Below are 19470 nucleotides of genomic sequence, written 5' to 3'. Positions count from 1 at the left end.
TATCAGTATCATTTTAAATATAATTATAAATAGATAGACATTATATATCATATAATTGATAAGTTTTTCTTATTTTTAATTAATTAATGGCCTTAGACATTTAGTCAGTAATGTAGATGAGATGATAATAAGCGTTAGAGTTGACGTTTATATAACGAGAGTTTGACATTAAAAAGCTCAGTTATATTTCATCTGCAATTGAAATACCAGTGATATCAAAACCAGATATAACCAACAGCACGAATAAAACAAAGTAAAACAATAAGTACATAAAATCAATGTTAAATAGACACTAAACAATAAGTTAAAAATTAAGTAATACACATAAAAAGTTAATAACTTTTAATATAACTTAATCAACTTTAAATAAGTTAAATTTTAAATTCGACTAGTTACATTAAAAAAAAAACATAAATTTTAACTTATTGATTCCTTCAAAATCAAAACTTTTTTATTTTTGAACGTGAAAATTGAATTTGAAAAATTTTTTAATTAAATTTTAAATAATTAGAAAAAGTTTAATGATTGTAAGGAGCGTGATGTCTTGCCAGTGCATAGCTACTTGCAGTTTTTTCGAGCTTCTAAAAAAAAGAAACATACATAAAACATTTTTCTTTAATTAAAATTTTATTTAAGTAACGAACAATACAGACGCTTTTTAATAATAATTATAAATATTAATCTAATAATCGCTATATTTATTTAAATAGTGTATTTTTTTCCGTTTAATTCTTTTAATATTATCAGTTATAAATAAATAAAGAAAAAATATATTTATGTATAAAAAATAGAGCAAAAGTCATTATTTCTTTAGAATTTCAAACAAACTAGTTTTACAAATAATGTATTAAACATTATTTATAAATTCTGTTGATGATATAGCTTTTTTATTTGAAATATTCTAATTTTAAAAAGTAGCATTTTAATATAATTTAATGTCAAATAACATAATATTGATGTAAATTTAACTAACAAGAGGAACCCCTGAGATGATATCCTTGAATTTCAATGTCAATTTTTTTTTGTGACTCTACAGACCAGAAAATAAATTCCGTGTTCGGTGATTTTTTCGAGTAGGCTTTAGTTTTCGATTTTTATATTTTGAAAATTAGCTGCGCTTTGATCGGCTTAGATGAGCCGTAACACTGATATGCTTCGCAAGCAGTACGATTGACACAGATGGTTAGGTACTCGCGTTGGAAATCATTCGTGGTGATTCAATCACACAGATAATACAGTAAAGAAGCTGAAGCATGCGATATCTACAGAACAAAATATGAAAAGCTGATAATCTCGGGAGCTCGCAAATAATCGACTCTCGTAAACTCGGCTACATTTACACAGTGCGCTTACTATTAGTCCGCGACCTATACAATATGTGTATTTGTTTAACCGACAAGTAAAAACAAGGACATCTATTGTATAAGTCAGAGAGAGAGTTGTAAGCGCCGATTTTAAAAATTTAAAAACTCGAAAATTAAGACTTATCTGGAAAAATCGCCGAATATAGAATTTATTTTTTGACCTGTTAGAGTTACTATAAAAAAATTGACATCAAAATCCAAGGGTATCATTTCGGGGGTTTCCCTTGTAAGTTAGTTTTCTATTAATGATACTTTTAAAGTAAATAAGTTATATTTATAGGTCATATTAATTTAACTTAATTAAGAGAAAAACTTAATTTACTCAACCTTGCACAAAATATACACTTTTCTTATAGATTATCCGAGAAAATAAAAAAATCATGAATGGCAAAGGAACATTTAAAATGTGGAACGGTATCGATTCCAGTGAAGATATCGTTATTTCAGGCATCGCTGGCAGATTTCCTCGTTCAGACGATATGAATCAATTACGAGAAAATTTATTCAATAAAACTGATCTTGTAAGAGCAGACCATAACCGATGGAAAATAGGTGATTAATTTATATTTGTGTTAATATATTATACTTTTACATTTACACCTGACTGATTCAGATTGAATATGCTATCCCTTCTATAATATGTATATTAAATGTAATTACATATTTTTATTTGTCAATAAAATGTACATCAAATTGAAATTTTATATTAAGAAATGAACATTGAACATAACATTCTTACCTGAATATGTTTAGCTGTGGAGCATGCAGAATTCTCAAAACGTATGGGAATTGTAAATAATGTAGAAAAATTTGACGCGGAATTTTTTGAATTATCTTTTGAAAAAGCACATTCATTTGCACCCGAAGTAAGACTATTACTGGAACATACTTATGAAGCAATTATCGATGCGGGGATCAATCCAAAGCAATTACAAGGAAAAAATACTGCAGTAATTGTAGGATCATCTATCATTGAATCACAAGAAAAATTATTTAAAGATACTCAGGTAAGAAAGATCTCTCACACAACTGTTACGTCCAAGCCTCAGGATTCTTTATTTCGAGGGAAGTATTCGGGGTAAGGAGGAGGCTTCGGAAGAACGTAACTGACGCCGCTCTGTCTCCCGATAGTGTCCACCCTGCGGACCGTCACGAGAGACAGTCGGACGCACTTAAAGAGGGCACAGAATTAGGTCAGTGTGCCATACGGCCCACTATAACACTTATTCCGAGCCGTGCCCGTGCGTCCTTTAAATTTAGGCCAAGAACTCAATCCTTATAGCCTGGGATATGGACCGAGTGCGATCTCGGGGAAAACGGTTGAGAATGCGAGGAAAGGTTTAAATTAAGTTGGATACTTTAATATAAAATAACTTATGACATGCTTATTTATTATTTTAATATAAGGTTATAATAGCTTGAATTGCAGGTTCTTATATTTATTTTGGGATAAATATTCTTAATAAACAAATTTATTAAAAATAAGAGTAAAGAGCCAAATAGTTTAAAAAAAATATATAAGTACAGTTAATTCAAAATTCGCAATACATTGAATGTATATTCTTATCTTTAATATTTATGTGTGTAACAATGTGGAACAATGAGGGGCTTCCTCGTCTGTGGTGATACGTTCCACTGATGATAATAAAAAAAAAGAAAAATTTCCCTTTTATTTGGCGACTGATTAAATAACAGGTGCGACACAGGGACAAGAAAGATGAGAAAAGAGGTAACTTACTGCTCGCGTAGTGTTTGCTAGCGGCTAAGTCCCTTTGGTAATGTAGGCCTTGGTAACCCAAACCTTGAAGTCGTCCTCGAGGGGACAGGTGGACCTCCAAATGTCCGCAAGTATATTGGACTCAGCACTTGGACTCTATTAGTCCGCACTGGGCACTAAGCTTGAGCACTAAACTCAATATGCCGCACTGACTACTAAGGCTCGATTGATCAACTACGTTGGAATTGTCTCAGTCAATCGACTCGGATTTTTACGTCTGATTGACTTTGACTCCAAAAATTGCCTCAAGCGACTTCGGGAATTGTCTCGGCCAACCTACTCGGACTTACGTCTCGGAAGATTGGCTATGACAATCCCGATGATGAACGGCCAAAAATCGGGTTTTATATAGAGATTCTCCATGATTTGTCGGGCTCTGATTGGAGGAGGAATTTGTTAGTTAAACAAAAGACTAAGTTTCTCACCCTGGGATTGGTTGGGAGTTAGGATGCGTCTTGGGGGTGGGAAGGAGTTTGACCGATGTCACCGTTATCTTAAAATTTATGGTCTTACTTACTTAATTTACGCGAGAGGCTGCATCGAGTAAATGCACGTGCACCCTTTGTCGCGAGGCCGCCGTATGACAGATTTTATTTTTTACGAGCACAACTCGTGAGAATCATCCGCGATTTGATCGTTAGAAAAGCGCTCTGGTGCCAGTCTTGCATTTTTCGTTGACAGTAGAGTGAATATGTTTATGGCTTTTCTGTGTTTCGATGACAGTAGAGTGTATATTTATTACTTTTTCTAGCCGAGACTTCGGAAAGAAGATTCGCGTTCTCACGATTCGTGCACGTGCGCTCGTAAATGAGTTGTCTTAGAATGACATTTATGGCGAGATAGCGAGTACTTTTACTTAGATTTTTGGTAAAGAGACAGCCGGACTGTCGGTTATTTATTTATGGTCTCGCTATCCCGACACTTGTAGATCTTTCCGAAAGAAAGAATCGTGAGAATCGTCTGGACGTAACACACCATGTACACACACACACACGCGCGTGCGCGCGCACGCATTCACCCAACCACGCACCTAGGCAAATGTGTGTTATGCATACATATAATGAATGTGTGTGTGTGTGTGTGTGTGTGTGTGTGTGTGTGTGTGTGTGTACAATATATGTCATACATAAAAATAGTAAACTTAGATTAAATTGTTCAGATATGTGTAATTGCAACGGCAAATTTCTTTTTAGTTAAATATCATTGGATGTAGTAAATCTGCAACAGCAAATTTAATTTCGTACTGCTTGGATCTGAAAGGACCATCTTATACTGTTGATGCAGCATGTAGTTCTACTCTTTATGCTATGGGCGTTGCTTATGATTGCATCATGGCAGGCAAATGCGAAGACGCCATAGTTGGAACTGCACAATTATGTTTTAATCCCCTTGTAAATCTGCAATTCGCGCGGCTTGGTATATTTGTTATGAAATATTAATTTTTATATTTTTACTAAAACTTTTTAATCTAAATAATACGATGTGCAGGAAATTCAGTTCCTATATCCATAAAAAACAAATAAACTACACGAGTTATGTAATTTTGATGAAATGTTTCTAACAAATAATTGTTAAAATGGAATATTACATTATCATGGATGAAATTGATAATTTTTAAATAAATCTAAATTTACTTATTGTGCATACTAAAAATGCATATTTTGTATCTTTCGCAGGTGTCTTGTCACATGACGGTTATTGCAGACCACTTGATATCGCTGCTAACGGTTATGCGCGTAGTGAAACAGTGGCAGTAGTGTACCTTCAAAAAGCGAAAAATGCTAAAAGGATTTATGCCATGTGTCCGTACATTAAATTAAACTGTGATGGCTACAAACAAGAAGGAATAACATATCCTTCATCACAAATGCAATATACATTATTAAAGGAATTTTACGAAGAATGCAAAATACCAACATCTTCTTTAGATTATGTCGAAACACATGGTACCGCTACCATAGCTGGCGATCCTCCAGAAATTGACGCTATCTATAATGTTATGTGTAAAAATAGAAAGAGTCCATTAATGATCGGATCTGTAAAATCCAATCTTGGACATACTGAACCAGCGAGTGGTTTTAATCAGATCGCTAAGGTGTGTAAAATAAATAGTTTAGATTTTACGTATTATTATAAAATTAACTCTTATTTTATTTTATATGTTGAATTACGAATATATACAAGGTATCTGATAATTATTGACAGGCTCATACATTAGTAGAATTGATTAAATTGAGTTGAAAAGTATTGCACTAATTTGCAAATTAAAGATATAGTTAACTGACACACTTCTCATTTAATCAATTTCAAGTGCTGGCAAAAAGTTCGGCAACGGTCAAATATCTTGGAAAATAATGATTATGGAAAAAAATGTTTAATACAAAAGTTTTAGTATATCAAGTGATCTATTATACGGATGTATTGAAATGACTTTCATGTGACCTTGAAGGACTCCGTGAAGGTCAACTTTGAAATCTTAAATGGAAATACCTATTTTCTATTATATATTCTTAAAGCTGGTGTCAAGACGTTTCCAAAACACTGATTACAAACCCTTTTTGCTTTAGATCTTCTTGAGTTATGAACCTTCAAAGTTTAAGTATCGCCGGTGCGTTATCTAAGGTGTACCGCGTGAAGGTGGCACGATCGCCGCGGATATTCACCTCTTAGCATGCTTAAGTCCGACGGATGTTCGGCGCGCTATTGGGGGGAACTATACTTACGTATAGTATATAAAATTCACTCTTTAACATATCTTATATATGATCGCACTAATAACAGCGAATATCTCTCATTAGCCGTTATATTCTTGTTATTTAAAGCATATATATATATTTTATTTTTTAAAATTCAATATAAAAAAAAATTTATTTACAATACGAAGGTTTTCATGCACTGAAACAGCAATTTTGAAGAATCTAAGTAATTCTTTTCTTTACTGTTTCTATACAAAAATTTGAATTATTTTTCAACATATCTACTTATAAAAGGTCAATGACTGCCCATATACATATATGATATATGATTGGTAAATGTACATTTTACTGATTAAATTAATACTAATCATCGCATAATCTTGACATGATAACAGATAACTTGTTTTCCTGTTTCTTTGCTTCACATCTAACATATCAATGTTCCAGGAAGCACTATGATATTAATTAGATATACATATTGATAAGGATCCGAATGAGGATCGAAACGTATCACTTTCATTTTCAATAAAGGATTTATATTATCACACACCAACATCTTGTGCAGACTCAAATGGCATTACACCTCACATTTAGATAAATTAATACTTATTAAATTAATTCAAATTCATAACTTAAAACTGTTATTATAATTATTGAAGGTAATAATAGCATTCGAAACTGGATTTGTCCCACCAAACATCAATTATACATCACCAAGGAAAGATATAGACGCTTTGATTGACGGCAGTGTTCGTGTGGTCCAAGAACCAATGCCACTTCAAAATGGTTACATAGCAATCAATAATTTTGGTTTTGGAGGATCCAACGCTCATATGTTATTAAGATGGAATCCTAAACAGAAAATTAATAATGGAGCATCAAACGATGACTTACCTAGACTTGTCGTATTATCTGGACGTACTGAAGAATCAGTGAAACTATTTTTAAACGACGTTGGTATAGATTTTTCAAAAACATTTACATATTATTATTTTGAACAATTAAAGACATATGCACTACATCTAGTTTTATTTTTAAAAAATTAATTACAGATTGCTAATCAGCCAATAGATGTAGAATATATCCGTTTACTACACGATATCTATGCAGATAACATAAATGGCCATCCATGGAGAGGGTACATTATATTGAGTACTTTCCAAGAAAATTCAATAAAGGAAATACAAAATTGCAGGCGATCGAAAAGACCAGTTTGGTTTATATTTTCAGCCTTAGGTTCTCAATGGCCAGGAATGGGTACATATTTAATATTTAATATTTAATTAATAATTTGTGCCACTTAAATAGCAAAATGATACACTTTTTAAACTAAAATCCTACATCAGGTCAAAACTTATTAAAGTTTCACATCTTCGCAAAAGCGATAAAAAAATGCGACAATGTTTTAAAACCGTACGGTATAAGTGTTATAGACATTTTGACAAAAAAGGAAGAAAACATATGCAAAAACGCGATAAACCCTTTTCTTGGAATCGTCGCTATTCAGGTAAACAATCTATTATTATAACGTAAAATCTATAATTATATATATATTGGGAGTACAAATTAGTTCGGTCCGTTTTCCAAAAGATGACTTCAAAGACTAGTCATTTTTTCGAGATGGGATTCGAAAATTGCCTGAGAGATGGGAAAAAGTAGTAGCCAGCGATGGACAATACTTTAATTAATCTGTTCATTCATTTTGTCTTGAAATAAATGCATTTTCGAACACAAAAAACGAATCGAACTAATTTGTACACCTAATATAATTATATATATGGGTATCAATAATACACTTTACGTTTACTGTAAACAAAACATTAGTAAGATGAAAATACATTTCTTAAATTCATTATACTACATTAGAACTAGAATTTTACTAGATTTACATTATATTTTATGATTATATTAATAACTACTTTAAATATCGTTTTCAGCTATAAAATTATTTGTATATATTTATAGATTGGTTTAGTAGATTTTCTAACATGCTTAGGAATTACTCCCGATTACATGATTGGTCATTCTGCCGGTGAACTTGTTTGTGCATACGCAGATAAATGCCTCACCATTGAACAAACTATTTTATCAGCATACTTTATTGGTTTGGCATGTGCCGAAGAAACAATAATTCAAAGCTCGATGGCGATTGTCAACATCGACTACAAATATCTCAAAAATAAATGTCCCGCGGATATTGAAATAGTGTGCCACAATAGCGAGAACAGCTGCGTCGTGTGTGGACCAAAAGAATCCATAGAAGGATTCATGAAAGAATTACAGGTAGAATTAGAAATGACTCGTAGAAGTTAGTGCATAAAAAATATTTCAGTTTTCAAAACACAGAAAGATTAAATCGTGTCACAATTCGCTGCAGCTGCATGTGTTGCACTTTTCTGTAATCAGGTCAACAATATTTACGTAAAGGAGATCAACTGCAACATACCCTTTCACAGTTCGTACATCGCATCCGCGGAAAGACAGCTTTTGCTCAGTTTGCATAAAATAATATCACACCCAAAAAGACGAAGTTCAAAGTGGATCAGTACATCTATACCTCGTAAAGAATGGTTTACTTCATCATCAAAGTTATCATCGGCGGTCTATCATACACGAAGTATATTAAACACAGTTCTGTTTCAACAAACAACGGATCTCATTCCAAGTAACGCTGTAGTTATCGAAATCACACCAGACGATGTTCTGCAGCACGTTTTGAGTGGATCCTTACATCCAAATGTGAAAAATCTTGTGTTAACTCGACGCTCCGAAGAAAATATTGATTTTCTTTTACAAGGAGTAGGAAAGCTTTATAATTGTGGTTTACAACCGCAAATTGCCAAATTATACCCACCGGTGCAATTTCCAGTTAGCCGAGGAACTCCTATGATTTCCCCGTCAATCAGGTAAATATTATGATTATAATCGTAACTTATTGTTAGATGACGTGTATATATGTATTAGAAAAATATTAATATATAAATAATATATATAGGTTATTTACATATTAACATGTTTATATACGTTATATATACAGAATCTCCCATTTTAATGATCCAGCCCAATATCTCGAAAACTAACCCGAGTAGACAAAAATGTTTTAGACAAAAGTTGTTTTGCTCGTAGGAGGATATAAGATGTGCTATTGATTTGACTTTGGATAGTCTTCTGAAGTCTTCTGATAGTCTTCCACGTAAAGGACACCTCCAAATTTTTTAATAGAACCCCCTATTTCTCTTTACATTTCTTTATATATATCTCAATAGCTTTCCTAATCTCTATAACTAAGTTACTTTTCGTTAAGTACTTGTTAAATTATAAGACTTGAAATTTGTAACACAGTAGATTGTCATTTGAATAACCATTTCTACATTTTGACTATTCAAAATCAGTGATATGTAATTAATAAGTTTTAATAAGTACTTAACAAAAAGTAACTTAATTATAGTGCTTTGGAAAACTCTCTAGACGAGCTATAAGAGTATGTAATGAAAAATAGGAGGTTCGATTTAAAAAATTAAAGGTGACTTTCACGCGACCTTCAGACGACTATCCAAGGTCAAATCAATGGCACCATCTTATATCCCCCTTCGTGCTAATCAACTTTTGCCTGAAATATTTTTTTCTACTGGATTTAGTTATCGAGATATCGGGCTGGATCATTTAAAATAGGACATCTTGTATATATAATATATATATGTACGTATAATTAATTGTAATCATAAAACTATTATATAACTGTATACTAACAAATAATAATTAGATTTATTTTACATGTAACAACAATAATGTGCATGCGAACGTAAAAGATTGTTGACATATAAGAAGAATTGTAATTATTTAGATGGAATCATTCCGAAAATTGGCTTGTACCGAGTCAAGGACAAGAGTTCATAGAATCCAAAGGAAGTTACGTCAAAATTTCGCTCGAGGACGAAGACTATGAATATATGAGCGGTCATGTAATCGATGGAAGAAATTTGCTACCCGCGACAGGTTATTTGGGACTCGTTTGGAAAACTATTGGCATGATGAAAGGGTTAATGTATACAACAATACCTATAGTTTTCCGTGATGTAAAATTTATTCGTGCTACCTATTTGTCAAAAAATGATGCTGTAGAACTATATATTTCAATACAGACAGGTATTTACGAGATGAGTGATTATTATTTTAATCGGGATTTCCTCTGAAACTTTCATAAGAAAACTCGCAGGTTCGTCGTATCTTAAATTATTGTTTAATCATATACCATAATACAATATTTTTCAATGCAAACAAAAAATGCCGGGATCCGATGGATTAGCGAGTATTGATAACGGTAAATGTAGTACAATAACACAAAAGCAGAGTAGTAAAAATATAAATTATTACAGATGGAAAATTTGAAATAACTGAAGGAGAGAGCGTTGTTGTCACGGGTACAGTGTACGAAACATTGAATCCAGAACAGGAAATGATTCCGATAGACCTATTACCGGAGGATAGTGATGAAGATGAAGTCATGACATTAAGAGATATATATAAGGAGTTGAAATTGCGAGGATATCAGTACAAAGGCTTATTCCGTGGACTAAAAAGTGCCTCGGTTTCTGGAAATCAAGGACATATCGCTTGGAAAAATAATTGGGAAACATTTATGGATACTATGTTACAGATGGTAATTATTGGATATGACACCAGAGATTTATGTGTTCCTACGAGTATTCAGAAGTTAGTGATAAATCCAATACTTCATGCTTCGAAGCTGCGAGGCAACATTGAGAGTGCAGAAGTTACAACAGACATGGATAAGCGTAATTAAATTTTATTACTAAAAGTTCTTCATTATTTAATTCGTAATATACAATATCTTCATAATATGAACGTATCATTTTAATTATTTATTACAGTATTACGGGTACGAATATACAAAGAGATAGATACAATAAAAGCTGGTGGCGTAGAGATTCGAGGACTTCAAGCTACCCAAATCAATCGTCGGAAATTAGCGCAAGATGCTATCATCGAGGAAAATACATTTATAGCTCATTGTGATCGAGCTAAGATTTCTTTGAACGAAGCAATTCGGATATCAGCTCAACTCGTGCTGGAAGATCATCAAATTATCAAAGTGCAAGTCGCTGAGCTAGTGGAAGATGTCGACGATGTTGAGTTAGATTGTCTTTCATCTTCGTTGCTTCTCCAGGCATTTGATGACATGCCACTTATACAAGCGAATATCGCTCTATTAACGTCATCAAATCGTTTCGAGCAAGAAGACTTACCGCAAAATTTCACAATAAATGATGTTACTAATCCAGCTTTGGTTGAAAAAGTTTTAATTGTTGCTGGATTCAACCTTATGACCAAACAACGCGAATCGTTAGAGAGACTGTTGCCATTTTTGAAAGAGAGTGGTTATGTGTTAACTCGTGAGAAATGCGAAATAACTGATTATAAAAAATATTTGCAACAATACGGATTAAACATTATTCTCGAAAAACGCACCGATACAGAACTAATTTTGCTTTTGAAAAAAAAAGTATTTATAAAAGAAAGAATAGTTGTTTATATAAGTAACGATAATTTCAGTTGGCTGGAGAATCTAAAGCCACTTGTGAGCGACGAGAACAAACTTAATAGAACCAGTAGAATTATAATTGTTGGAGAGAAAAACTTCGAGTGCGGTTTATTGGGTTTTGTTAACTGCTTGAGAAAAGAGCCGGGTGGAGAACTTGTTAGGAGTGTGCTTGTTCAAGATGAAGAAGCTCCTAAATTTTCCCTTCAAGATCCCTTTTATTTAGAGCAACTACAGAAAGACATGACCATTAATGTCCTACGATCGAATAAAACTTGGGGATCGTACAGACACATAGAATTGCCACCAATGGAAGCGCAACCTGTACGAACAGCTCATGTCTGCCAAATGGTAAATACAAATTTTAATTAACACATATCGAATAGAATTATACAATAATATTAGAGAGGTATTACTATGATATTTAGCTTTTAAATGCATGATTCTATTTGTCGAACAATTGATTATTGTCCCCAAAGTTCTTTTTTTTATCCATTATGTTACAATACAAATTTTGTTTCTTCGTAGGTTCGTGGTGATTTAAATACGTTTTGTTGGATAGAGAATAATATATCAGGCCTGTCTCGTTGTGAAGATTTAGTGCACGTGGTTTACTCATCCCTGAATTTTAAAGATGTAATGCTTGCCACTGGTAAATTAACAACGCGAGGGACTATTTCACATGGACGTTTATTTCAGTATCTTCCTCTTGGATTGGAGTACGTGGGTATTGATGTTTATGAACAACGTGTAATGGGAATTCGTGATACTGAGTAAGTAGTGCTACGAGAAATTAATATGCTGTTATGTTATAGAGTGGACAGTATATAAAAATTATTTCTTCTAGTTGCATAGCAAACGTTGTTGAAAAGGATGAATATCTTGTTTGGAAAATACCCAATGAGTGGACATTTGAAGAGGCAGCAACGGTTCCATGCGTTTACACCACAATTTATTTCGCCTTATACTACCATGGAAAAATGAAAAAAGGTGATAAAGTACTTATACATTCTGGTACTGGAGGTATTGGACAAGCAGCTATTCATGTCGCTCTTAAAGAGGGATGTGACGTGTTTACTACCGTTGGTACAACTGACAAACGGGACTTCATTAAGAAAATGTTTCCGATCATTCCGGATGAACATATTGGAAATTCTCGAGATACAAGTTTTGAACATATGATTATGCGACAAACGAAAGGTCGCGGCGTCGATATCGTGCTAAATTCATTAGCGGAAGAAAAGTTGATCGCCTCTGTTCGGTGTCTAGCTCAAAACGGTCGATTCTTAGAAATTGGCAAATTCGATATTGTTTCTAATAATTCCCTAGGCATGTCTGCATTTCAGAAAGGTATCAGTTTTCATGGGATTATACTGGAAAATGTGATGAAAAAAAATAGTGCTTACAAGTTGAAGCCTTTATTGTTCACATTGATAAAAGAAGGTTTAGAAAATAGGACAATTAAACCAATTCAAGCAAAAATTTTTCCTAAAACTGATATTGAAGAAGCTTTTAGGTATATGGCAAGCGGAAAACATACAGGAAAGGTATGTTTGTACTGACAATGAATATCTTTAATAATATCAAAAAGATTCTTAATATCTGTAATAATAGCAGAAAGATCCATTCGTAAATAACTTTATAAATAATCCTATTCATGTATAGCATTCATTTTTGAAATATGATTGTTTTTATAGATAATTATAAATATCCATGAAAAGGATGAACCTTTAGATAAACATATTCTTGCACATCGTCGTTATTATTGTCTCAGAGACAGAAGTTACGTTATTCTAGGAGGTCTGGGCGGATTTGGTTTAGAATTAACCGACTGGCTTATATTTCGTGGTGCCAGAAACATTGTTCTGGTTTCAAGAAATGGAATAAAGAATGGTTTCCAACGCATGAAAATTCGATTATGGAAGTCGTATGGGATAAACGTTCTGATCATCAAGAATATCGATGTTTCTGACCTTATAGATTGCGAATATCTCTTACGGACTGCGGAAAAAGAAGCTTCGGTAGATGCTATATTCAATCTTGGTGTGGTACTGAAGGATGGATTCTTCAAAGACCAAACCGCGAAAACATTTACAGAGTCCTTCCAATCGAAGGCTCGAGCAACGCAAATGCTGGATAAGCTTTCTAGAAAGATCTGCCTTAATCTACGTCATTTCGTAGTGTTCTCTTCCGTTTCCTGTGGCAGAGGAAACGCTGGGCAGACTAATTATGGCATGGCCAACTCCATCATGGAGAGAATTTGCGAAAAGAGAGCAGAAGAAGGATTACCAGGATTGGCGATTCAGTGGGGAGCTGTAGGTGACGTTGGTCTTGTCGCTGACATGCAGGAAGACGATAAGGAATTAATTATCAGTGGCACTCTACAACAAAAGATATCTTGCTGTCTCATTGAGTTGGATAAGTTTTTACTTCAAAGTCGACCGATTGTGAGCAGCATGGTTGTAGCTGAAAAAAAAGTAGGATGTCATGGATTGGGAAATTTAGTAGAAACAATTGCTAATATTTTAGGTAAATGTTCCTTTGCAAACCTATGCTTTTGCTATATATATATATATATATATAAACTTATTATAGTTTTTTACCAAATTACGAAAAAATACATTGTAAACACTCGTAATATAATATATACATATTGTATAGTATATTATAATAGTTTTCCATTTTACATTACAGATATAAGTGACATGAAAGTTGTAAGTCAGAATTCATCTCTGGCCGAACTTGGAATGGATTCCATGATGACCGTTGAAATTAACCAAACTTTAGAACGAGAATTTGATATTTTTCTTACTGCGCAAGAGATACGAAATCTCACTTTCGCAAAACTTTTTAAGATGTCCGTTGTAAACATCAGTACCGATGATGCACAAGATGAAAAGGAATCCGACGTAGAGAAGTTAGATGTTGTGAAATTTCTGGTTGGCATTATAAAAAATGAAGATTTTATTTCTCAAACTTGTTTGGATTTTTCGTCCAAGAACAAGAATACTATGACTGAAGTATTTCTTATTCCGGGTATTGACGGATGTGGAACCGTATTTAATCGTATAGCACCATATGTTAAATTTTCAACATCGTTATTGAATTATAATACAAATAACATCAATTCTACTACAAATATAATATTGGAAACGATTAATCATCTCACAAATGTACGCAAACGTTAATAATTTTATTTTAATTTGGCAGGGGTAATTGTTTTTGCTTAAAAAATGTAAATTTCTGTAATTAAACTTCTTTCAATACTTTTACAGCACATATGTGCAAAACTAACAGGTGAAAAAGATTTTGTAATGGTAGGATATTCCTTCGGATCTATCATCGCAGTAGAATTAGCAAGACGATTAGAAGCTATGAATTTTAAAGGACGATTGGTTCTTATCGACGGTGCTCCTGAACAAGTACGATCAATATTCGCACCTTTTGAAGATTTGGACGATGCAGATATTCAGATTGTTATTCTAACTAATATTATGGAAAGTTATTCAGCAGGAAATACTAACGAGGTATATATAATTTCGTTCTTGGATTTATCCAAAAATTAATTTATGATATATTCATATTATTTTTTTTATTTTTTTTAATGTGGCTCGGTATTAATTTTTTCGTTCTATCTTATGGTCATGTATATAAAAAGATGTACAATTTTGTAGATTTTAATGGAATTAAAGAAATGTGATACTTGGGATGAAAGATATAACGTTTTCGCTAAGCAATTCTTGACTCTAAACACGTCTGTCTCATCTACAAATTTAAAAACACTATGTACAACGGTTTACAAATATTCATCCGCTATTCGGCAATATGATCCTTCAATGTTGCCGCCTATTAATTCTCCCATAATTTTACTAAAATGTACGGACCCGATAAATATACGAGCAATTGAAGAGGATTATTGTTTGCACAAGGTATTTTATAAAATATACAAAAATCTGAATACTTAAATCAATTTTAACAATACTTTTTGTTAATGATTATGTAATTATTTAAGGTAACACGAAATGCGGTAAGAGTACATTACATTGATGGTAATCATGTAACGATTTTGAAGAACGAAAAAGTGATAGCTGCAATTAATGGAGAATTACCATTTTTGTAATTTAATATTGTAATTAATTTGTAATTTGATGATATTGAAGGGATAAATAGACGAATTTTTTAAATATGTTAATAAAAAATCCTGCTTTTTTAAATTTTGATAAATAGATATTTGCAATAAATGCAAAAAATATTCTATCAGATCAAAATCACACAATAACAAATTTAAATTCGGCTATATAGGAGACAACACGGTAAGTGATGGATATTGTTGTTGTAAAATTATTTATTAAAACATGATATAATAACAAAAACGCAAACAAAAGTTAAACGAAGAACTAAAATATAAAACATTTTTATCAAAATGTGACATTTATCAACAACAGACGTTTCGACCTCGCTTAGGTCATTTTCAATGTTGAAATGTACAAATTTTTAAAAACTATACAATACATATAAAATTTTTCTAAAAAACTAAAATAAGAGATGGTTGCATTTTAAACGATGTTTTTCGTCGTAAGAAGGTATCATTATTGTGAGTATTGTAAAATAGTTGTGTGAGTGTTACCAGTTTTATAAGATTAATCAAGAGGTGTCAAGTTTTTTAGTGCGTCGATGGAAAATGATCTTCTCTTTTTCTTCATTGTTGGATAGTCCTTCTTATAATAAGTTTCATGGTTAGTGTTAAATTATTTCAAAGTCATTCCCATGAACAGAATTTGTGAAAATGTAATGTGGAACTACAACTGTACAATATAAGATAATAGAAGTTATATTACACAATACACATTCAGATAGATTAATTATTTTAGTTAAATTTTCTTTTTGAAATTGTGGATGTGAGAGATGAAAAACTTTATCGACCAAGCCCAATATAATGCCTTTCTTTTGAGAAATAGGATGTTGGGAAAAAAAATTCAGATATCTTCCCGAAAACGCAGGTTTTTGATACCAATTAAATTTAATAAAATTTTTTTCTATCAATAAGGACACGTCCAAAAAATGTATTATGTCCCTCCCCTTTCCATGGTAACTTGAATGGTAAGAATTAAATAGATTTAAAGTTATCAAATTCAGAATAAGGAAGGCAAATGAGAAGATCATCAAAATATTTACAGTAAAACATTATCATGAATTTCTATTTACTCAACACCCAACTCTTCAAATCTTGACTAAATCGGCCATCACTGGTGATAATGGTGAGCCCATAGGAGTACCAAATTTTTGTTTGCAGAATATTGACCATCAAAAGTAAAGAAGGTGGAATCCAAAACCATTTTACCGCATGAAGAAATTCTTTTTTTGGTATCTCACAATTGATCGATATGTAATTCCACCTTCTGTCTAGAGCCGAAATCACTAACGCAATAGGAATGTTGGTAAAAAGAGAAGTAACATCCAAAGAAATCAATCCAAAACCTATATCTATTCTAGTATCTTTAAGATTATTCACAAGTTGATAACTATTATTTATAAAGCTCTGTGCCTTAGGAACACTTCCGACGATCAACTCATGTAAAAAGAGAGAGTTAGCCAGATTATACAGTGGGCTGTCAATCGATAAGATAATTAATAATACGAAAAGGGCAATTGGGTTTATGGACCTTAGGCAATGCATATGCTCTTGGTAAACATTCATCACTACAATATAATATTTTGTATGTTACGTATGAAATAAACTCCATTTTTTTTTTCATCTAGCAAGTAAGCATTTAAATCTGTATGTCATAGAGGCTAAAGGATCTTTATTAACTTTTAAGTATGTACAATGATCCTTGCAACGTCACGTTAATTTTTTTAAGATAATCTGTTCTGTCTAAGACCACCGTGATGTTACCTTTGTCAGCTCTGGTACAAATGACATTCCAATTATTCTTAAGGAATTTTTTGGTCATTTGAATAAGATATTTTAAAGTATTAACAAAATGAAAAGGACTTTTTGAATTTGTGAAAGACAAACAACGGTTAACTATATGCCACGATCTATTTCTGATAGTATTATGAACTGAAGATATATATTGATCTGTCAGATCAATTTAACATAAATAAATAAAATTTTTATGATAAGCGTTATAGGTCAGCTAACATAAGTTTAAGTTTTTATTTGTGAGAGATTTTTCACATTACAAATTTCTACACAAATTTTGATATTGCGTACAACCTAGTAATACAATTAAACTAATTTATTTTTATTAAATCATATGCACTTCAGGCTTGCGTTTAGAAACTTCACACTCGAATGTTCTGTATATCATTTTCTTTTATTTTTATTGCTCACTCTATTCACAAAAAAATCACAATAATGAATTTTTATATCGTTTATAATAAACAAATAGTGTTTGTGGTTTTCCAATTTATGTTTTAGTCTAAGGGTTGGATTATACTGGCCGTAATCTGTTAACTTATGCCGTAATCTGTAAAAATTGACCAATTAAAATCCATTATTCCCCTCTCATTCGACTGTGATTAAAAATAAATGATGTGGTAGCGGAAATGTCAGGTCACCAAAATAAAACAAAAAAAAAGAAAATAAATTATAAGTTCGTCAATATATCATTTACAAATGTAATTACAAGCGCGCGAGAATAAAAGTACTCGATTATAAATCGCTCGATCGCAATGAAGTCTTTATTCGGCCGCGGTACTACTTATGCGAATTTCACCGATTCTCGGAATAAGATTGAGAATTCCCCGAACGCGACTGTCTTAACCGGCGTCAGCTGTTTGACTATTCTTATGCTTAATCTCACGCTCGCTTCTTGTCCGTTTGCGTCTTCCTCGCAATTTCTATGTTCTGTAATAGTACATTGTGTAACGCATGAGGGCTAGTGTTATGGCGCGAAGGGCGCGAAAGTACGAGCGAAGCGAGTGCGTATTCGCGCCCGTCCCGCGCTATAAACAATATACCCCCACTAGTTACTCATAATATTTTTTGTCACGCGTACGCGTTTGTTACTTGTAACGCGAAGTTACACTTACAAATTACTTTTTTGGTAACTTTACTGGTAACTGCGTTACTTTCTTTTTTTGGTAACTGTAACGGTATAACGTAGTTACATTTTTTGGATAACGGTAACGAAATTTACAGTTACTTTTATCGTTACTTTGCATACGATTGGACACTTTATTCCGTTATATAACAATTACGTGTTATTAATTACGACAGCTATAAATGTGATTGTAGGACAATGAATGTTTTTATTTAATATAGGCGTATAAGCTACACTTAGTTTAATTTAATCTAAATATCGTACACATTATGTTCTAATTGAGCTGTGTATAAAGCTTTACTCTGTACATTTCTGTGTACATTTATGTTGAGCAATTGGAAAACATCCCTTTTTGTAAAACTTCTGTTATACATTTTAATTACAGCGTTATAATTTTCTTTCTATCAAAATATTTGATTTACAGCTAAAAGTATAAATTAAGTAAAAGTATAGCTGTATTATAATAAAAATATTATGTGTATTTCTTAATTTTTCTTTTAACTTCTAACTTATATTGTGATTCAGATAGTCCTATACAATCCTACATAATCTTTTAGTTTTCTGCAAAGTATACAAAAGTTCCCAAAATATTTTAGCTGTCAACTGCTGTAGCGATCCTGAAGTGATCTTTGACAATTGAGAAATATATACAGTACCATTATTTCAGGAATCATTTTGCACTTCTGTCTTCTATGTGATACATATAATCGGACATATGTATATCTCAGTTTGCTGCATATTTTACAGGTTTTAGAATTACCAAACTGTGTTAAAAAAAAAAACTAAAAAATAAAACTATACATAGTGTCAGTGTTATACATGCTATACGCTATACTATATATTGCTTTTATTAACGTTTAAACAAAAAATACTGCAAAAGTACATTTTTAGACAGATTTTTAAAAAGTAACGAAAAAATAACGAAAAGTTACCTTTCGAGTAACGATAACTGTAACGAGTTACTTTTAAAAAGCGATAACTAGTAACGGTATCTCCTTACTTTTTTTTACTCAGTAACAAGTAA

General features: G+C 32.3%; 1 protein-coding gene across 1 annotated transcript; it reads left to right on the top strand.

The window, feature by feature from the left end:
* The first annotated feature begins 221 nt into the window (after positions 1–221).
* LOC108777508 (fatty acid synthase) lies at positions 222–15565 on the top strand. The gene is made up of 20 exons (XM_018544420.1): positions 222–253; positions 1721–1916; positions 2118–2371; positions 4335–4557; positions 4818–5236; positions 6497–6790; positions 6890–7094; positions 7184–7344; positions 7803–8120; positions 8244–8743; positions 9682–9983; positions 10214–10633; positions 10730–11748; positions 11926–12170; positions 12245–12944; positions 13095–13926; positions 14092–14570; positions 14673–14924; positions 15072–15326; positions 15410–15565. Exons 2-20 carry the CDS (start codon positions 1745–1747, stop codon positions 15515–15517), a joined length of 7158 nt encoding a protein of 2385 aa, XP_018399922.1. The 5' UTR covers positions 222–253; positions 1721–1744; the 3' UTR covers positions 15518–15565.
* Positions 15566–19470: the final 3905 nt, after the last annotated feature.

Source organism: Cyphomyrmex costatus, unplaced genomic scaffold (assembly GCF_001594065.2).
Source record: "Cyphomyrmex costatus isolate MS0001 unplaced genomic scaffold, Ccosl1.0 scaffold441, whole genome shotgun sequence".
Taxonomy (NCBI): domain Eukaryota; kingdom Metazoa; phylum Arthropoda; class Insecta; order Hymenoptera; family Formicidae; genus Cyphomyrmex; species Cyphomyrmex costatus.
The sequence above is the reverse complement of the archived record's forward strand: the minus strand, read 5'-3'. Positions and strand labels throughout refer to the sequence as shown.

What these genes read in the sequence shown, in the direction of transcription:
- LOC108777508 (XM_018544420.1), top strand. Translation starts at nt 1,745, where the DNA reads ATGAATGGCAAAGGAACATTTAAAATGTGGAACGGTATCGATTCCAGT. An exon ending in CCATAACCGATGGAAAATAG is followed by an intron (nt 1,917 to 2,117) that starts GTGATTAATTTA and finishes GAATATGTTTAG; the next exon opens with CTGTGGAGCATGCAGAATTC. An exon ending in CGATTAATCATCTCACAAAT is followed by an intron (nt 14,571 to 14,672) that starts GTACGCAAACGT and finishes ATACTTTTACAG; the next exon opens with CACATATGTGCAAAACTAAC.